Source organism: Benincasa hispida, unplaced genomic scaffold, assembly GCF_027475165.1.
Source record: "Benincasa hispida cultivar pf3 unplaced genomic scaffold, pf3_genome.v1.1 HicScf560, whole genome shotgun sequence".
In the NCBI taxonomy this organism is placed as follows: domain Eukaryota; kingdom Viridiplantae; phylum Streptophyta; class Magnoliopsida; order Cucurbitales; family Cucurbitaceae; genus Benincasa; species Benincasa hispida.
In genome coordinates, this window is record NW_028326669.1 from 1 (window position 1) to 18,759 (window position 18,759).

Genomic DNA, 18,759 nt, shown 5'->3' on the forward strand with positions numbered 1-18,759 from the left:
CCTCATGTTATATCTTATTTACAACGCTATTTGGGAGAACACTTTGAGATGAAAGATCTAGGACCTTTCAATTATTTTCTTGGTCTTCAGGTCTCATCATGTTTTGATGGGTATTACTTATCTCAGGCAAAATATGTGTCTGATCTTTTGGAGTGCTCTGTATCACTGATGTTGTCACTGCAACAACACCGTTTGTGAAACTCAGATCTTAATTTTCCTACTTAAGCAAGTAATTAAGGGGATTAACTAAGTGAAAGTTAAATCTTATGTTGAAGAGAAGAAAATTTCTAAGTGTTGAATAGATTTTCCTTGAGTAGTTTTAGAGTTAAGGCTTAACTAGTGAAATTTGGCTAAGTGTAAAGTAAAAAAGGAACCATGCATTGAGTGTTAGGAAACATTAACGCATAAGATGAGGAGAAAGGCAACCATGCATTTGTAAGGTCGGACGCATGATTGGCCGAGGCATTGGCAAGAGGCATTGCCAAGTTGATCATGCGTTGAGAATACGTGAGTGAGAGCGGAGAGAGCGAGATGTTGAATGCAAGGCACTAAGCAGACGATCGTGTAGTAAATGAGCAGAACTACACGATGAGGTAGGCAATCGTGTAGCAAATGAGCAGCGCTACATGATGAGGTAGGCAATCGTGTAGCAAATAAGCGGTGAGGTAGGCAATCGTATAGCTATGAGGTAGGCGATCATATAGCAAATGGGTGAAGCTCAACGATGCGCTAGACGATCGTGTAGCTTCAGGTGGCACTAAACGATGGAGCTACACGATAAGCGATGACACTACACGATCAGTGTAAAAGCTAGACGATAAGTGTAGAAGCTGGACGATAGCACTAGACGATAGCATTAAGCGTTAAGCGATGCGCGGGCGCTAAGCGATAGACTACACGATACTGCTACGCGATGGGTGTGGGCACTAAACGATAGTCGTGCTGCACTAAACGATGGGCATCAACGCTACATGATAGGCAGAATACTAAGCGATGGGCATTGGGCGATAGACGCAAACGCTGGGCGATGACGCTAAGTGATGAGCGAATGCATTAAATGATAGGACGTCGGTGCTAAACGATGGAGGTACACAATGGGCATGACAGCTAAGCGATGGGCTATGCACGAGATCGTTCAGAGCGAGATCGTTTACTAAACGATTGAGCTACACGATGAGGCGTTGGAGCTAACCGATAAATGCAGGGACTGCACAATGGATCGATGTTGAGGATTGCATTACGCAAGGTTGATAAGCTCACTCGGACAAATGGTTATACCGAGAGATGGTTAGACTTCAGTTAGTAGAAGCTGGACGAATAAATATTCATGCAAAGGAAGTCTTATGCATGAGGAGGACAAATCAAGTAAGTGTGTGGCATGAGAGTAGGTGAATGTCAAGGGAGTAGGTGGTGGCAAAACATGGTGTAAACACTTCAAGAGTAGGAGGTGTTTTGCATTGAAGACTTGGTAAATATGAGAATAATCATTTTCTTTGGCCTATAAATACCACCACAAGATGTCTCTTCCATTCACAAGCCAAATCCTCTTCAAAGAACATAAGGAAGAGTATTAGAAGGTAGAGTTGAAGGGACTATGCATTGGTAGTAAGACCATGCGTTGATAGTGAAGTTCCAAGAGGAGGAGATGTTGTCGGACAGTGAAGTCTGGAAGTAGTATCAACTTAGGATGAGGATTTCTCCCAGAATACTTGTGCGTTTGGAGTGATTTCAAAGCCATCTGAAAGCTCTGAGAGTCTAGTTTTCAAGGTAGGGTTGCCAGAGAAGAAGCTCCAAGGAATCTAGCTGAAGAGTGAGGAAAAGACATAAGGATCGAGCTGTCGGGTAAGCTTGGGCCAGTCTTGATGTTTGGAAGATTCCAGCCAAACCACGAGGAGTTCTGATAACGAGTAGAAATGCACGTTATTATAGCACAATTAAGTAAAACAATGAGAGAATGTGACGGTAAAAATAAACAATATCATGTCCAAAAGTGTTAAACTGAGAAAATTGTGGTCACATGCGCCCATCGCATAAAAGTAGCTAATTTACTTATTTTGTGCAGGAAAAATGCGTTGGCGCAAGTAAAATTGCGATCCAAGGAATTAGACGACCGCGCACTTGAAAGATTGCGATTGCAAAGTCATGCGATCATATGCGATCGTGAGAAGTTGCTCAAGAAGGTGGCCGCATAAAGACTGCGCATCAAGGTGACAACATAATAAATCACGATGGGACGGAAAGCTAATGATAGTTGAATCCGAATTTAGTTGACAAGCCATTAACGCCACACTGTAGCAAGTACACTCAACTTTCGATGACCATTAATCGGCGCATTAGAGTAGGAGATTTAATGACCGGCCATCATTGCAATCATTAGAGAGAAAGGCTGCTTCACTTTGAGCTCTATAAATACCGAAGGCCACCATTGTAACAAGAATCGCCAGATCGCCATATATAGAGATACAAGATAGAGATTCGTTAGTCTGTTCATATTCATACTTAGATTTAGAGGACAGAGATAAGCTAAGAGACGAAGAAGCCGAGAGATCATTCTCGGACAGCTCGAGAGACTTCCGGGAAACACTACAAAGGGAGAGATGGCCAACACTTGTGAAAGCAAGAATATTCATTTGAACAGACTTGGAGTGAAAAAGACAGTGTAAAAGGCCATGGGAAGCAAGACATTGCTACCAGGCTTCTTATCTCTACATTCCATTGTTATTCTGTATTCAGCATTTTATTTATAGAAAATGGAAATCTCATTTCAACTTATGTTCAATCTCTCCACATTTCGCATGAGTAGCTAAATTTCTGAATGGGTTGAGAAGTACTTAGCTAGCATGACCTAAGATTTACATTTTATGCGATCATCTTGTCATATGTTTGTGTCATTCACCCTTTAGAGATACTTGAGAGAGTAGTCTAAAGATAAAATCTAGACTTGAGAGAGTCAAATTAGAATCTAGGCTTGAGAGAATCAGATTAGAACCGCATAAGCAAGAGATAAAAGCTTAGACATAATTCTATTGCTATTAACGCATCGCATGCACCTTAGAAATAGGATATGATAGTATGCGGTCACCTTGTGTATGTATGCGTCATTCATCATCGCATAGACAAGAATAGAGGCTTAGATATAAGTCCTATCGACATTTTCGTATACATCGCATACGTCATAAAAATAGGAATTATGGCATTTGTATTGAGAGATGACATGTTGTTGCTTGTGTGTAGCATGATCGCATAACTTGTACGCAATCTTAGGAAGTGTTAGCTAAACCCCTTCTCAATCTATTCATCGATACTCGTTGTAATTCTCGATTTCATCAACTTTTTATTTGAACTCCGTCGAATAGGAAATTTTCTTAAACAAAACACCATCCAACTTATTTGTTTTTGCCACCGCAAGGGAATCAAAATTTACTGTCGCATATTCACTCAGTAGTCCCTATGTTCGACCCTGGACTTACCAGGAAACTAGTGAGGCTTATACTTGGGTTTTATTAAAAAAAAAAACTTGCATGTGCAATGCATAACACATCACCGCAAACTCATACCATAATCGCATCACAATTTACAATGCATCAAGGTCTGAGCTAATATTTTAAGGTAAACTTCTTGAGACATTCTAGAGAATGTTTGTAGAAGGAAGTATCTCGAGATAAGGGTTATAATTATGAGTAATCTGAGCTTTAAGTTGAAGCTAGATCTTAGGGTTCAAAAGGGAGCCCGAGGTGATCAAGGAACTTCTAGAAAGAAAGGTTCCTACCTTACCAAGGTGAGTGATATTTTCCTTTAAGTCTTAAGCATATCTTTTAGAGTAAATTGTATATGCTTATGTTATGAATGGGTATCTAGTATAAGAATGAGAATATATGATCGGGATGGTCAGGGGGTCAATAGGCCTAGTTCATGAGCTCAAAGTGGAACCTCACGGAATGGTCAGAGGACTGAGAGGTCTAGTTCCTAAGCCTGTGGGAGGAACCTCATATGGGATGGTCAGAGGGCTGGCGGGCCTAGCTTTTGAGCCCATGAGCGGGGAGTTATGTGTATATAGGGAACAAAGGGGAAAGTAAGTGAGTAAGCATTTATAATTAATAACAGTTAACTATCTATCGTGCGTGTAGATAGAAGTTGAGACCAGACTCATTCAAAGCGGAGGTTGAGTATTAACCTCATATATTTTGATATGCTTGTTATTTATGAGTTGAAATAGACTCTAGAAGTTGTTACCACTCACTGAGCTTTGTGGCTCATTCTTTTCTTTCATGTTTTTCTTCACAGGTAGTGAAAGGTGAGGAGTTCCAGAGTGCTGCTAAGGTCAAGATTTGTCACAAGCCACTCTCACACTTTCGGGGTTTTTAGAGTTGTTAGTCTAAACATTATAGTTAATTCATGGAGCTGTATAAATATTACATTGTTGTAATAAAATGGGTCTACTCAATCAGTAGTTGTTTAACTCCTTGACTTAAAAGTTTACTGAGAGTAAAGAGGTTCATATGGTCAGTAGGTATCACGAAAGGGTGGTATCTGCGGTCCCTCATGCCTCTCCTTGGGTTTAGGAGGCATGCTTAGGGCAGGGTGTGATAGCTTGGTATCATAACATAAGTTTATGGGAAAGTTGAAGAATTAGTTGATACCAGTTTGGTATCAAAGTATAAGTTTCTTGAAAACCAAAAGATTAAGTTTAGAAAACCTGAGGTTTGAGTTTAGTAAAACCAGAGGGAAGTGTGGTAGAGTAAAGGTTTAAAAAGAAACCTAAGAATTAGTCAAAGTGCGACTAAGAGGAATAACGGAAATAGCATGACCTAGTAGGCAACCGGAGCTAGAACTTACAACGCTACCTGAAGATCTACCAATGAAGGTAAGTATGAATTTAAAGTTATTCTCATTTAGAGTTTGAGAAAAAAAAGTTATTTTGTAGATAGTTGGGTTTAACGATTAGTTAAAAGATGGCTAGAAGAGGTATCGTTGACAAACTAAGAAGTTAATATCAGCGTAGTGCAGTAGAAGCATGGTAATAGACAAGGTTATAAGAGTTTACAACAGTGGCTGTTGTGAAACCTTAAACCAGAGTTAGTTCAAGTAAATTTTGAGGACGAAATTTCCTTAAGGGGAAAGTAAATGTGAAACCCGGATCTCAATTTCCCTACTTAAGCAGGTAATTAAGGGGATTAACTAAGTGAAAGTTAAATCCTATGTTGAAGAGAAGGAAATTTCTAAGTGTTGAATAGATTTTCATTGAGTAGTTTTGAAGTTAAGTCTTAACTAGTGAAATTTGACTAAGTGTAAAGTAAAAAAGGAACCATGCATTGAGTGTTAGGAAACATTAACGCATAAGATGAGTAGAAAGGCAACCATGCATTTGTAAAGTCGGACGCATGATTGGCCGAGGCATTGGCAAGAGATATTGCCAAGTTGCTCATGCGTGAGCAAGAGCGGAGAGAGCGAGATGTTGAGCACAAGGCACTAAGCAGACGATCGGGTAGCAAATGAGCGAAACTACACGATGAGGTAGGCGATCGTGTAGCAAATGAGCGAAACTACACGATGAGGTAGGCGATCGTGTAGCAAATGAGCGATGCTACACGATGAGGTAGGCGATCGTGTAGCAAATAAGCAGCGAGGTAGGCAATCATATAGCTATAAGGTAGGCAATCGTATAGCAAATGTACGGAGCTCAGCGATGCACTAGACGATCCTGTAGCTTCGAGCGGCGCTAAACGATAGAGCTACACAATAAGCGATGACACTACACGCTCTGTGTAAGCCCTAGACGATAAGCGTAGAAGCTGGACAATAGCGTTAAACGATGGCACTAAACGATAACGTTAAGCATTAAGCGATGCGCAAACGCTAAGCAATAGACTACACGATGGTGCTACGCGATGGGCGTGGGCGCTAGACGATGGGTGTCAGTGCTGCACGATAGGCATAATACTAAACAATGGGCATTGGGTGATAGACGCGAATGCTGGGCAATGACGTTAAGCGATGAGCAGATGCATTAAACGATAGGGCATCGGTGCTAAATGATGGAGGTACACAATGGGTGCGGCAACTAAGTGATGGGTTATGCATGATATTGTTTAGAGCGAGATCATTTACTAAACGATTGAGCTACACGATGGGGCGTTGGAGTTCAGTGATAGATGCAAAAACTGCACGATGGAGTGGTGCTGAGGCTTGCATTACGCATGGTTGATGAGCTCATTCGGACAAATGGTTGTACCGAGAGATGGTTAGACTTGAGTTAGTAGAAGCTGGACGAATAAATATTCATGCAAAGGAAGTCTTATGTATGAGGAGGACAACTCAAGCAGGTGTGTGGCATGAGAGTAGGTGAATGTTAAGGGAGTAGGTGGTGGCAAAACATGGTGCAAACACTTTAAGAGTAGGAGGTGTCTTGCATTGGAGGCTTGGTAAAGATGAAAAGGAACATTTCCTTTGGCCTATAAATACCACCACAAGATGTCTCTTCTATTCACAAGCCAAATCCTCTTCAAAGAACGTAAGGAAGAGTGTTAGAAGGTAGAGTTGAAGGAACTATGCGTTGGTAGTAAACGAGTGTTTTTTTATTTAGGTCTTTTATGTAGAAACCCCTTAAGTTTAAGAGCAATTGCAAACATAAGATATAGCATAATGTAAATATATTTACAAGAATAGTAAATTTTGGACCAGCTCATAAAATCTATCAACAATGCAGTCTATCATCGATAAGGAGAAAAGAGATGTATTTGTTTATTTGATATAAACAAGTGTTTTTTTTATTTAGACTTATTGTATTATGATATATATATATATATTGTGGTGTAAATGAAATTTATGAAGATTTATATATTGTGGTATATTTCATATATTGGTTTATACTGTAATTTATGTCGAGCATTGAGTCAATCTCTAATTTATAAACTGTAGTATATTTCATATATTTGTTAGAATATTTTCAAATACCAAACAAAATATTCTAAGGTATATTTAAAATAATCATAAATCCGTCAAAATGTTCCAAAGTATATTTAAAATAATCATTAATCCGTAAAAAATAAACCAATAAATTGATGTGTGAAAACCAACGTAAATCGAAAATAAAATTTCATTAAATACTTTTTTTTTCCAAATTGAAAAATAGAAAAAAAAATAAAATAAATGCATCTCTCTCCAATTGATAAATAAGAAAAACTATATTAAATTGATATATGCATTTTTTTTTCAAATTGGAAAATAGAAAAAATTAAAATAAATGCATTTCTCTCTTCAATTGATAAATGAGAAAAACTATATTAAATGCATTTTCTCTCCCATCATTAAAATAGCTTCGACAATAGGAAATATATATATATATATATATATATATATATATATATATATATAACGAATATAAATAAATATAGAAAAAGGTAAAACGGTCCAAAATAATACTAAAAGACTATTTTGAAAAAAAAAAACAAATTTAAAGATATTTATGAAAATATATGGACAAAGTAAAAATCCATAAACTTAATTGATGGATCACACTTCATCATCCAATCGATGAAAAAGGTCCGAAGGGAATGATTGGGCCGTAGCAAGATTACGGGGCATCGCTATCATCTTTAGCCCAGCCCAAGATTCCTAGTTCGGCATCACCGTACGATGGATGATGGGGAAGGAAGGAAAGAAACAAAAAGGGAACCATCGTACAGTTTAGCGGGTCTTCTCGTGCTCTCTGGAGATGTTTTACGACATCTACCTCTTCACCTTCAAACGAATTCTTATTACGTTCTGCAACTGATCGCTTGCTTCATTTCAGTTTCTAATATAACTGTTTTGTTTGTTTGGGTTTCACGGTTTTTCTTCTTCTTCTCCCGTGCTGTTGAAGATGGAGATAGCTTATACAAATTCTTTAAGCGAGGAAGAAAAACTGGAAGAATCAAATGAAGGATTTCAGAGAAGTGGAGTGTTTGCAGAGCTCAAACCATATTGCTTGGAGCTGCTACAGCTTCTCCAACAGCCCAAGAAACATTCTTCCTCAATACATTCAATGTTCAAGTTGCTTCGAAAAACACCCACCACTTCTCTGCAACCTTGCTTTGAGTAAGCTTATCTTATCTTGTGGAAATTCTATATGTTATATTTCTTTAACTGCACGTTCGTTTTATATGTTGATCTAATTGCGTGTTCCATTCGAACTCTCAGCATTCACACAATTAAGCATTCCACCACAATTCATTCAAGAACTTACTTGAAAATATAGTTATAGTTCAGGGACGAAGAATATATTTTAGCCTTTGAACCGTAATCGTAATTGACAGGTTCCATTGCTTATCAATCAACTTCATGGAAAATTTGGAAAAATCTTGGAAGGGCATTGGAAAACTGGGCTAAGAAGATAATCGATATGATGTCTATAAGTTTTTTTTATCCATTTAAATATTTTTTGGGTAATGAAGCGAGTTCTCAAAACTTTACCATCTCTTTATACATGCGCTGGAAATTAAAAGCATGAAATAAAAAGATTATCTACTTTTGTTGACTACTTGTAATTTTAGTCCGTTTGAATCTTCATGCAACCCTACCTGATAGTTTAGTTTTTTTCTATTTTCAGTTATGCACTGTTCCCGCTACTGCTGCTATTGGATGCAGCTGTTGTGGATAGATCTCAGCAGAAGGTTGATTCTGGAGATACCATTATGATGTCTGTTACTCATGGTCTGCCTCATAGAGTGAGTGACGGTGTGGCAGAAGGTGTGCTTCAGTGTCTTGAAGAACTTCTGAAGAAGTGCCATTTAGGATCTGTGGAGCAGGTGGTCTAATTTGAAAATACCATTAGACTTGAGATGTGCCTCATTCATTTCCTTTTATTTCTTAAATGTTTATTATCCTTGTAGTGTAAGGAGCTGTTCTTAGAGTGATGCTTGTTGCTTGCGACACTAATTAGTTTCAATCAACTAAACTCAATTAAATATATTTATACTCACGAGAATAATTTTTGTGAAACAGCTCTTGTGGAGATTTGATGTTTATTGCATTTCAATTTACGTATTCTTCCTCCAAAATATGCCCCTGGAACTATAGTATCTAATATCTTCTTGATATAATCTTATGTTATTTTTCATCGTGCTGGGGTTGAGATTTATTATTTACGAGCGTAGTTGACTTATGACATGAATGTGCTTGATAAGGTGAGTTGATTTATTATTGGATATAGTTGACTTATGACACAAATGAGTGTGATAAGGTAATTAGGTTCTCATTTATCTCTTAGATCCCTTGCATTTAACTCAGGGTTGTGTTAAATGTTTATAGCCATTGTCCTCAAAAGATATAAATTTTCTGATGCAGACAAAGTAAATAAAAGAAATATAGGTTCATTGGCCTATTTGTGCTGTATTCTGTCATTCTGTGAATGGCCTTTAAAGACTTTTAATATATCCATTTTCTGAATTAGTTATTTGGCCTAATTATGATGATGTGATAATGCAGATGGTTGTAGTGCTGAAAAAGTTAACATGTGGAGCTCTGTTATCTCCCCTTGAGGCATCAGAAGAATTCCGTGAAGGAGTTATCAAGTGTTTCAAGGCAATCTTTATGAATTTATACCCGTGCTCAGATGATGCATGCTCGTGTAAACAAATATCTTGTTCTCCAGCACTTGCAGAAAACAGAGAATTTCAAGGTCATCTTGATTTGCGTTCAGAAGAGTCGAAGCCAAATGAATGCTTGCTTGAATTTCTCCGGAGTGAAACTGCTTCAGCTGCTGTTGGACACTGGCTGTCACTTCTTCTCAGAGTATGAAAAAGCATGCTTTCAATGATTTTCCATTGTTTTCTAGCATTTATTTTGCCCAAATCTTTCTATTTGTTCATGAGTCTGTGAAAAGGCTGCAGATATTGAGGCTGCACGAGGACATCATGGAAGTTCCAAACTTCGTATTGAAGCCTTTATGACCCTTCGTGTACTTGTAGCAAAGGTAAATATTTAACTTTTGATTAACTATGTACAAATGGGCTACCTGTCATGACTTAGAGTAAATTCTTGATTGGAGGTATATGGGTTTTAGGTCATATGTAGCATGATCTTCACCCACAGAGACTGAGTCTTCTTCCTGAGATAAAGATTTGAGAGGCTCTACCTCTTGATTGGACTGCTTAAAATAAGAAATGAGGATAAAGTCATCCCTACCGATCTTATATTGTTTGATGTATCTTACACATGGAAAACCTGGTTCAAGTTAAAGCAATAATTTATCAATAACGAATTGCTGAGGTTATTCTATGTGCGTGTGGAGCCTCATAGCTGATTTACTTTAGCGTACATGTATATATTTTAGGCCAAAAATCAACATTATTGAAAACCTGTAATCCCCAGTCACTTTTTTATTTATTTGCTCGAAGAGGGAAGTTCCCTGTTTTGATACTCAAAGAATTCTCCATATTATTTCCGTGGTAGTAAATAATAATCTTGAAGATGGATGTTCGATTGGTTTAGATTATCAATCCTATTCTTTTGCAGGTTGGAACAGCTGATGCATTGGCCTTCTTCTTGCCTGGTGTTGTCAGTCAATTTTCTAAAGTTTTGCGGACCTCTAAAACATCGTTAAGTGGGGCTGCTGGGAATACAGAAGCCACAAACCAAGCAATTAGGGGCTTGGCTGAATATCTAATGATAGTCCTCGAGGATGATGCTAATAAATCTAGCCTTGTTATGTTTATGGATTTTGAATCTGAAATTATTATGGAGAAGGGTAAAAAGGCACAATATATTCTTGAGGAACTCCGTCAATTGCCTGATAAAGTCCGAGGTGGGAGTATAGAGGTAGAAGAATCTTCATCTTCTGAGGTGGTGAAGAAAACTACTTATGAATCTGGTTCAAAGGAGAAGATGAGTGCTGACTATCTCAAGGGGAACAAATCTTTTCATGTGGATCGTACGAAGGAATGGGTTGCAGAAACTTCAACACGTGTGGATAAACTATTAAGTGCAACATTTCCATCTGTAAGTTCTTGAATATTATGTATCGAATCCTTCAATACTTCAATACATGACAAATATCTTTTATAGCTCTTATAACTGCTGATGTGTTTGCCGAACTAACTTCTCTTGGTGCTTGTTAGATTTGTACGCATCTGGTAAAAAAGGTTAGACTGGGCATCCTGGCTGCCATAAAAGGACTACTGTCAAGGTGCAGCTGTACACTAACGAAGAGTAGATTGATGCTTTTGGTGAGCAAAAGGAACTGCCACTACCTACTTTTGTTATCAATTTATTTAGGGAGTCAGATGTCTCTTGTTGATGTATTTAAAGTATTGGTTATATTTTGTTAAATTTGTTGCATTTTTTAAATTTATCATATAAAATTCTTTTTCATATATGTGGGACCTGAAAACCTAGAGTGAAGTGAGTGAAAAGTGAAATGAAAATGTAAGAGTTTCATTTTATTGAAAAAAATTATTTATTTATTTATTAAAAAAGACGACTTTTCTCAAGATGAAAGAATAGAAGGGCATATAAAAAACCAAACACATAAAAAAGAGACCTTTTACAAAAGGGACTCCAACTATGTAAAAAAAATGCCTATAGAATAGTTTGTTACAAAAGGTCTTTGAAATCAAAGTCTTGACTAAAATTCACTAGGGTTCCTTTCCACCTACAAAACCTATAAGATCCAACAAACACCTGCAAACCATAAAAAGCGACCCTTCTCCCCATGAGGCAGATTGAAAAGGAGCTCCTCGATCATAATACTAGTGTTCCTGTGACAACTACAAGCATACAATATGCCAAATGTTTGAAAGAATAAGTCCCAAACGGAACTTGCAGACTCACAATACCAGAGAATATGATTGAGATCTTCCTTCGTCTTCTGACAAAGCATACAATAGAAAGGACCAACTAGCGAGGGCAACTTCCTCACAAGCTGGTCCATCGTGTTAGCACGACCATGTAAAACACTCCAAGTAAAGGACCTCACTTTCCTAGGGGTCTTAATCCTCCAAAGAACCGAAAAAACCGACTCTACTAAGGGAGAGGGATTAACCAGGCTATGAAAAAAGACTTGCACGAAACCCCTTGAAAGGATTGGGGCTCCAAACCCTCACATCCCTTTTCCCACGCCTAAAAAGAGTGGCCCTTGAGCAAAAGAAAAGAAGCCACATTCGTCACTTCCCTATTGAAAATAGAGTGACGAATCTCGAAAGAAAAAGAACACGAGCTCCCATACCACACAAGGAAGTCAACAACAAAGTGGTTTTTGAGGGAAGACAAATGATCAAGTCTAGGAAATAAGGCATAAAGAGATCTCTCCCCACCCTATTATTTTTCCAAAAATATGTATACCTCCCTTCCCCCACCAAGGGAGCTCCATTGAAATATCCTTCCACAAGCTTTGGTGAGTACCTTTAAACCCCACTGTCAACCATTCAAAGGATGGGAGCCATGTCTACTAACAAATTAACAATGATCCTATGTTAAAAGGAGTTGTGCTCCGAGGAGAAACGGCACAACCATTTGGTCAACAAGGCTTTGTTACATAACCTTAGATTCCCAATCTCTAGACCGCTCTTGTCGATTGGTCTCTCGATAATCTCCCCTCTAACCAAGTGCGATCCCTTCCCTTGGGTTTCAATTAAAGGGCAAGACCTCGAAGGTTGACCAATGCTGGATTAAAATGGCTATAAGCAAGATTGATAGTTCTTTGCCTCAAAACTGAAATTGATTGTTTTTCAATAATTTGAACTTCATGCTCTTCTTATTGAATGCAATGCAATCAATTATTTATTTATTGGGTTTCAAATATTAAAGTGATACTAGGTTTTACGTATTTTTTTTCTTGCAATCATATAAACACAAGTTCACAGAAAGAAGACTTGGTGGTCCAGCCTCAGGCGGTTACTAAAAAGATTCCCAATTTCCAAAGATAAAAAGGAAGCAACATTATGAAACTCTTTTATCATGGAAGATGAAAGGGAAGCAAACAGAAAAAAGTCCTGTGTTTCAAGAATATTGTTGTCTTAAAAAAAAAATACATTTTCCTCTCCCTGTTAGGATCTTCAAAGACATGGTAGCTTTAAGATTGGTTCTGACGACTATGGACAGTAATAGGTTATTTTAAGATTTTCCATATTTGACGACATCGATATGACGTGACGTGATATCGGAATTTAGGTTTCTCTTGTTTCAGTTTTCCTGGCCTATTTTTGTTAACCTGGATCTATCCTCATTTTACAACTTTCAATTGAGTGGAGGCTATCGATTAGAAACTAATGGGAGAAAAGATCATCACTTCTTTTCTTTATTCTTCTGTTGTAAAAGATATCATGTTTATGTCTATAATCTAATAGCTTTGGGAACGTCCTCATTATGTGTTCAAACGCATATTTAATTCCTCGATGAACATACGATTATGTGATCTTGGAGCTGCTTGAAATGCAACATACTCAAGGAATATGCTGGATATTGTTAGCAAATTTTTTATGCGTACCCATGCAGTCTATTGATTCAACTAGAAAATGTTATACTTGGTTGTGGATCTTGATCATTTTATACGTTGTGAAAAATTTTTAAACTTGCTTACAATGTTTAATTTATAACATATCCTGTCTGTCGATGCAGGAGTGCCTGTGTGCTTTGGCTATTGATGAATCTGAGGATGTTTCATTCACTGCACAGGAGTTCCTTGAATATTTATTCTGGATAACTGGAAACCATGAATTGCAGCATGAGATTGCCAAAATTTTTGTGAGGTTCTTATCTTGATATATAAAGCTACAGATTACTAGAGTTTCTTGGACATATTGTAAAGCTAACTTCTCCCCCATTAAATCTAGGTTGGTTGAAAAGCTTCCAAATGTGGTTCTTGGAAGTGATGAGAAGTTTGCTCTATCACATGCACGACAGTTACTTGTAGTGGGATATTATTCTGGGCCTCAGCTCATTATAGATCATTTTATCCACTCTCCAGTATGAGCTTCTCTCTGATGTTTTAACAGACATGATTATTTACATTTACTTTATTACATCATGTTCAATCTATAACACACAGATGTAGATGAATTATCAAGTATGACGCTGCATTATTGCTTGAAAATTTATTTGATAATGTCTTTAAATTCTGTGGCTTCAACCATAGTTTCAAAATATGAAGATACTTCGCATGGTTGATTGCATGTTTTTGGATCATAACTATGAAGATCTTTTTCCTGTCTAATTTCACTTTGGGTTAATAATGAGCAATGTCTGAAAATAGGGAGACAGTGAGTTCATAGCTATTTTTTACCTCGCCCTGTCAAATTCTGCTATTGATATTTAATCTTGGCACTGCATGATTTTATATTTTGGTTATTCCCCTGGATTTTTTGTCCTTTTGCTCTTTAATCTCTCATTCACTGGTTTTTATGTCGTTAATACCATATTAATTTTGTATTGGTTGTTGAATGTATAGGTAACTGCAGTTCGCTTTCTAGATGTATTTGCTGTTTGTCTAAATCAAAATTCAGTTTACGCCAGTTCTATTGGAAAATTTCTTTCAGCAAGGCCATCATCTCTAGGATATCTGCACTCTCTTACTGAGTTAAAAGTTGGAACTAATTTCATCAGTGATTGCCTTTCCATCATGAATACTGCCTCACCTGCAGTTTCAGAGCTCACAATGGTTCAGGAGAAAGGTATACAGCAATGTGATCATGTGCTTCCTCGCATGCCCCCATGGTTTAATGGTGTTGGCAGTCAGAAACTTTATGAAGCTCTTGGAGGAGTTCTCCGACTTGTTGGTTTGTCTGTGGCATCAGGTTTGAAACCATTCCTTTGATTATTTAGCTCTTCTATTCTTGTGTTTTGTCCTTATCGCATATGCTTTCTTATTACCAGATAGCAAAGGTGAAGGTAGTTTGTCGGTTACCATTGATATCCCATTGGGAAACTTGCAAAAACTGGTTTCTGAGCTTCGTAAGAAAGAATACAGTGAAGAAAACTGGGAAGATTGGTACAGGAGGACTGGTTCAGGACTGTTAGTGCGCCAGGCAAGCACTGCTGTATGTATTCTGAATGAGATGATATTTGGTGTTTCAGAATATTCAGTAGATTACTTCTCAAGTACGTTTCAGAGAGCAAGAATGCACAGGAAGGTTACCAATGACTATGAATGTGCCCCAGCCAATGAAGCTAGATGGAAAATTTCCCTGGAAAAAGTTAGATCACAGTTAATTGATTGTATTGGTAGAATCTTGCATGAATACCTATCTCCTGAGATATGGGACCTTCCTATACAACATAAATCTTCCCCGATGCATCCTGTTGGTGAAGAAGACATTAGCTTACATTTCTTCAGAGACACTGCTATGCTGCATCAGGTAAGCTCAAAATTCAAAACCTATATGCATAGTTGTGGATGTTTTTCTTGGCCATATGGTGATTTGACACTCTATTTAAACTGCAACTTCTTCTCTTGAACAGGTTATAATTGAAGGAATAGGTATTTTTAGTATGTGCCTTGGAAAAGATTTTTCTTCTTCTGGATTTCTTCATTCATCACTTTATTTGCTGCTTGAGAATCTTATTTCCTCAAATGTGGAAGTTAGAAGCACCTCCGATGCTGTCTTACATGTTCTTTCTTCTTCATCTGGTTACCCAACGGTAAGATAATGTGAACACATATTTTACTATGGTTCTCGAGTCTTTTTATGATCAGTTGCAAATATGATCTTTTTGCAGGTTCGAAACTTGGTTTTGGAAAATGCAGATTATGTGATTGATTCAATATGTAGGCAGTTACGTCATTTGGATCTCAATCCGCATGTGCCAAATGTTCTTGCTGCTATCCTTTCCTATATTGGAATAGCTCATGAGATTTTGCCTCTGTTGGAAGAACCTGTATGCCAATTAACATCCTTTAACAACCTAATTCATTATACAGGATTTTATGGGCTTACTAATTGAGGGAGCGCCTGTGATCTGTACAGAAAGAATGCATATGGCTCTGTGGTCATAGTTTTCCATTTTTACATTCTTGATGGCCGCTTAGAACGAAAATTTTATACATTTCTTATATGTGTGGACGTGTGGTTATCTACTTGTCTTTGACTCGGTCTGAATGGGTTGGAAGTCTGATGCACTGAACTATTGCAGATGCATACAGTATCATCGGAACTTGAGATTCTTGGAAGACATCAGCACCCCAATCTAACTGGTCCCTTCTTAAAGGTTACTTCTGAATTATGCATATCCACTTTGTATTAAGGTTTACAATAATTAATATGACTGTCTGTTGAAAGGTATCTGGTCCTTTGCATTGCTGTAAGATTTTAGGTATTATGATCGTTCTTTGAATATCTTTGCTCATTGAGCTCTTTGGTGAGTTTTTGGACTCCTTTGGGTGGGGGGAGGATCTCCTAATTTGTCTCTCGTCAATTTGAGGATTTTTTGTGAGGTAAAACCAAACTGTTCATGTTTTTATATTATTATGAAATTTTTTTTCTCCAGGCAGTAGCAGAGATTGCCAGAGTATCAAAGCATGAATCTAATTCCCTGCCTAGTAAAGCAGCATCATATATTAATCATGTCAAGTCTTTAATCTCTAATGAAGGAAAGCAGGCAGAATTCAAACTTGGAGGAGTATCAAGATCCTGTTATGATGATGACATAAATATATCTTCACTGGAATCAGGTGATTCTTCTTGGTTAAGTAGTTCCATATTATGATGATGACATAAGTTTGCCTCATAGATTTTGATATTAGATCGGCCTTGAAATGTTGAACCTCTGATCTTGGTGATATAAAGTTGAGGCTTTTAGTTCTAAACTGTAACATGCTGAGTATTAAATGTTTAACTGTTAAACGAAATTAAATTATCAACTGTGAATGAAGGAATTGGATGAACTCGCAAGGCACAGAGCTGGTGTTCTTCCTGGCAATCTAGATGTAATAGTATGCTCCATTCAATTCCTCTGTTCTTGCAAGGGAAACAGTGCTGGATATTAAGAGAATGAATTAATCAACATGGCAAAGTTGTCATTGTGCAATGTCATAGGAGGACAAACTTAATCTAGATTATATAAGATGTTTCTAATATTGAAGTACTATGAAATGTTAGGCTGAATCAAACAGAACTATTTAAAGGTTAATTTATTGTTTGTAGAGTGGGAAAATATTTTGTTCAAGTTCAATGATTCCAGAAGATATAGACGAACAGTTGGATCAATTGCTGGTTCGTGCATTGTGACTGCTATACCTCTCCTAGCTTCACAGAATCAAGCAACATGCTTGGTGGCCTTGGATATTGTCGAGGTATGCCTCTTTGGTAGATAAAGTCGACCCATGTCTCGATCCTGTTGCATTACTACTTGTAAAGCCTAATAGGGTGCTTTTTTTTTCCCCAATCTTAAGGGCTTGATTAAACACTTCATACTCAGCTACCTGAAATGAGAGATAAAAAGGCAGTACAGAAATTTACTACAAGCCATGTTGATCTAACTATTCTAGGAAATGTAGCAGTTATTTAGCTTATGCACATTGTATACCTTCCAGGTTCTCTGTTCACACACGTTGAAGTTTGGAGGGAATCTAATTACAGTCTAGGTGCTCTGTGTCACGGTCAATGTTTTCGAGGCGACCCAAGGCGCACGCCTAAGACGAGAGGCGAGGCGACCTTGAGCCATTGCGCCTTACAGACAGCTAGGGCGAGCACCTACAGCCTGGTTGCGCCTTTTGTCACCTTGCTGCGCCTTCATCATACATGAAGGCGAGCGCCTGTCTTCCTTTCTCTTCCTTTTTTCATTCAAATTTTTTGTAACAAGTGAGATGAAAAATCACGAGAAGATTGATTATATAAAGATCAGAAGAGTCAGAAGATTAGAAAGATAAAAAATGAAGAAGAACATCTCCTACATTTATTATATAAATATATTATTATATTATATTATATTTTCTTCATATCCGTGTTCCCGTTGTGCTCCTCAATTTCACAATATCTCGTACATTTTCCCAAGATTGTCTATATTCGAGGCTTCGAGCTAAGAACTGGATTCGCTTGTTAGTGAGAGATCTTTTCATGGCCATTTTCTGTCTGAGAATGTTGCCAAGAATTATTTCACGTCCTCAGTGCGAATTTTACACGATCATGTTTTGTGTAATCATCATCACCATCATTTTTATTTTTATAGGGTTTAGAGTTTAGGGTATATAATGGGCACAAAATGTTTTGATCTAATCATCATTATGAATTTCTGAGTTTATGTTGTGGCTTCTGTCTCTCTCATATCACTTCGATGCTATATAACGATTCCTCTTCACCTCAACCCTTTTTTGGTGATTGAATTCACCTAACGCATGAAATCTTGCTAGACTGATTTTTTTTTTTTTTTTTTTTTTTTTTTTTTTTTGGCTTAAATTTGATTATAATGAAAAAAATCATTTCAATAAATTGTTTGCATAGTATGGCGTTGTTGCATTGGCAAAAGTCGAAGAAGCCTATAAGCACGAGAATGATATCAAGGAAGCAATTGAGGAAACATTGCACTCACATTCCTTTTATCGACTTCTGGACACTTTGGATACTTCTGAGGGGTCGGATGAGAATAGGTTGCTTCCCGCTATGAATAAAATATGGCCCTTTTTGGTTGCTTGCATTCAGAACAAAAATCCAGTGGTGAGTTATCATCTGTCCACATGTCTTTTTCCCCAGTGTTTGATCTAGTTTTTACTCGAGCAATTGTTGTATTTCTTAATTCATGCAACTCAGGATGACGATTTTTAGGATTTTAGTTGTCTTTTTGTTCAAATTG

The 18,759-nt window shown here is 37.5% G+C and overlaps 1 protein-coding gene across 4 annotated transcripts; it reads left to right on the forward strand.

The window, feature by feature from the left end:
• The first annotated feature begins 7,653 nt into the window (after positions 1-7,653).
• Positions 7,654-18,688, forward strand: LOC150030112 (uncharacterized). Of its 4 annotated transcripts, none has more exons than XM_090310050.1 (16): positions 7,654-8,076; positions 8,588-8,786; positions 9,466-9,771; positions 9,863-9,952; positions 10,495-10,977; positions 11,097-11,204; positions 13,594-13,724; positions 13,809-13,941; positions 14,423-14,768; positions 14,848-15,329; positions 15,433-15,612; positions 15,691-15,849; positions 16,105-16,179; positions 16,459-16,642; positions 17,115-17,263; positions 18,411-18,688. In XM_090310050.1, exons 1-16 carry the CDS (start codon positions 7,862-7,864, stop codon positions 18,669-18,671), a joined length of 3,501 nt encoding a protein of 1,166 aa, XP_090166176.1. In that variant the 5' UTR covers positions 7,654-7,861; the 3' UTR covers positions 18,672-18,688. The 4 variants fall into 4 exon arrangements, with proteins under 4 accessions (XP_090166176.1, XP_090166177.1, XP_090166178.1 ...); XM_090310051.1 differs by lacking the exon at positions 18,411-18,688 and adding an exon at positions 17,504-17,908; XM_090310053.1 differs by having other exon boundaries at positions 7,692-8,076; positions 9,870-9,952; positions 18,411-18,686.
• The last annotated feature ends 71 nt before the right edge of the window (positions 18,689-18,759 follow it).

Bases quoted from the DNA above. Each gene is read 5' to 3' on its own strand.
- LOC150030112 (XM_090310050.1), top strand. From the start codon at position 7,862: ATGGAGATAGCTTATACAAATTCTTTAAGCGAGGAAGAAAAACTGGAA. The intron at 8,787-9,465 runs GTGGTCTAATTT...GTGATAATGCAG, and splicing joins ATTTAGGATCTGTGGAGCAG to ATGGTTGTAGTGCTGAAAAA. The intron at 15,613-15,690 runs GTAAGATAATGT...ATCTTTTTGCAG, and splicing joins CTTCATCTGGTTACCCAACG to GTTCGAAACTTGGTTTTGGA.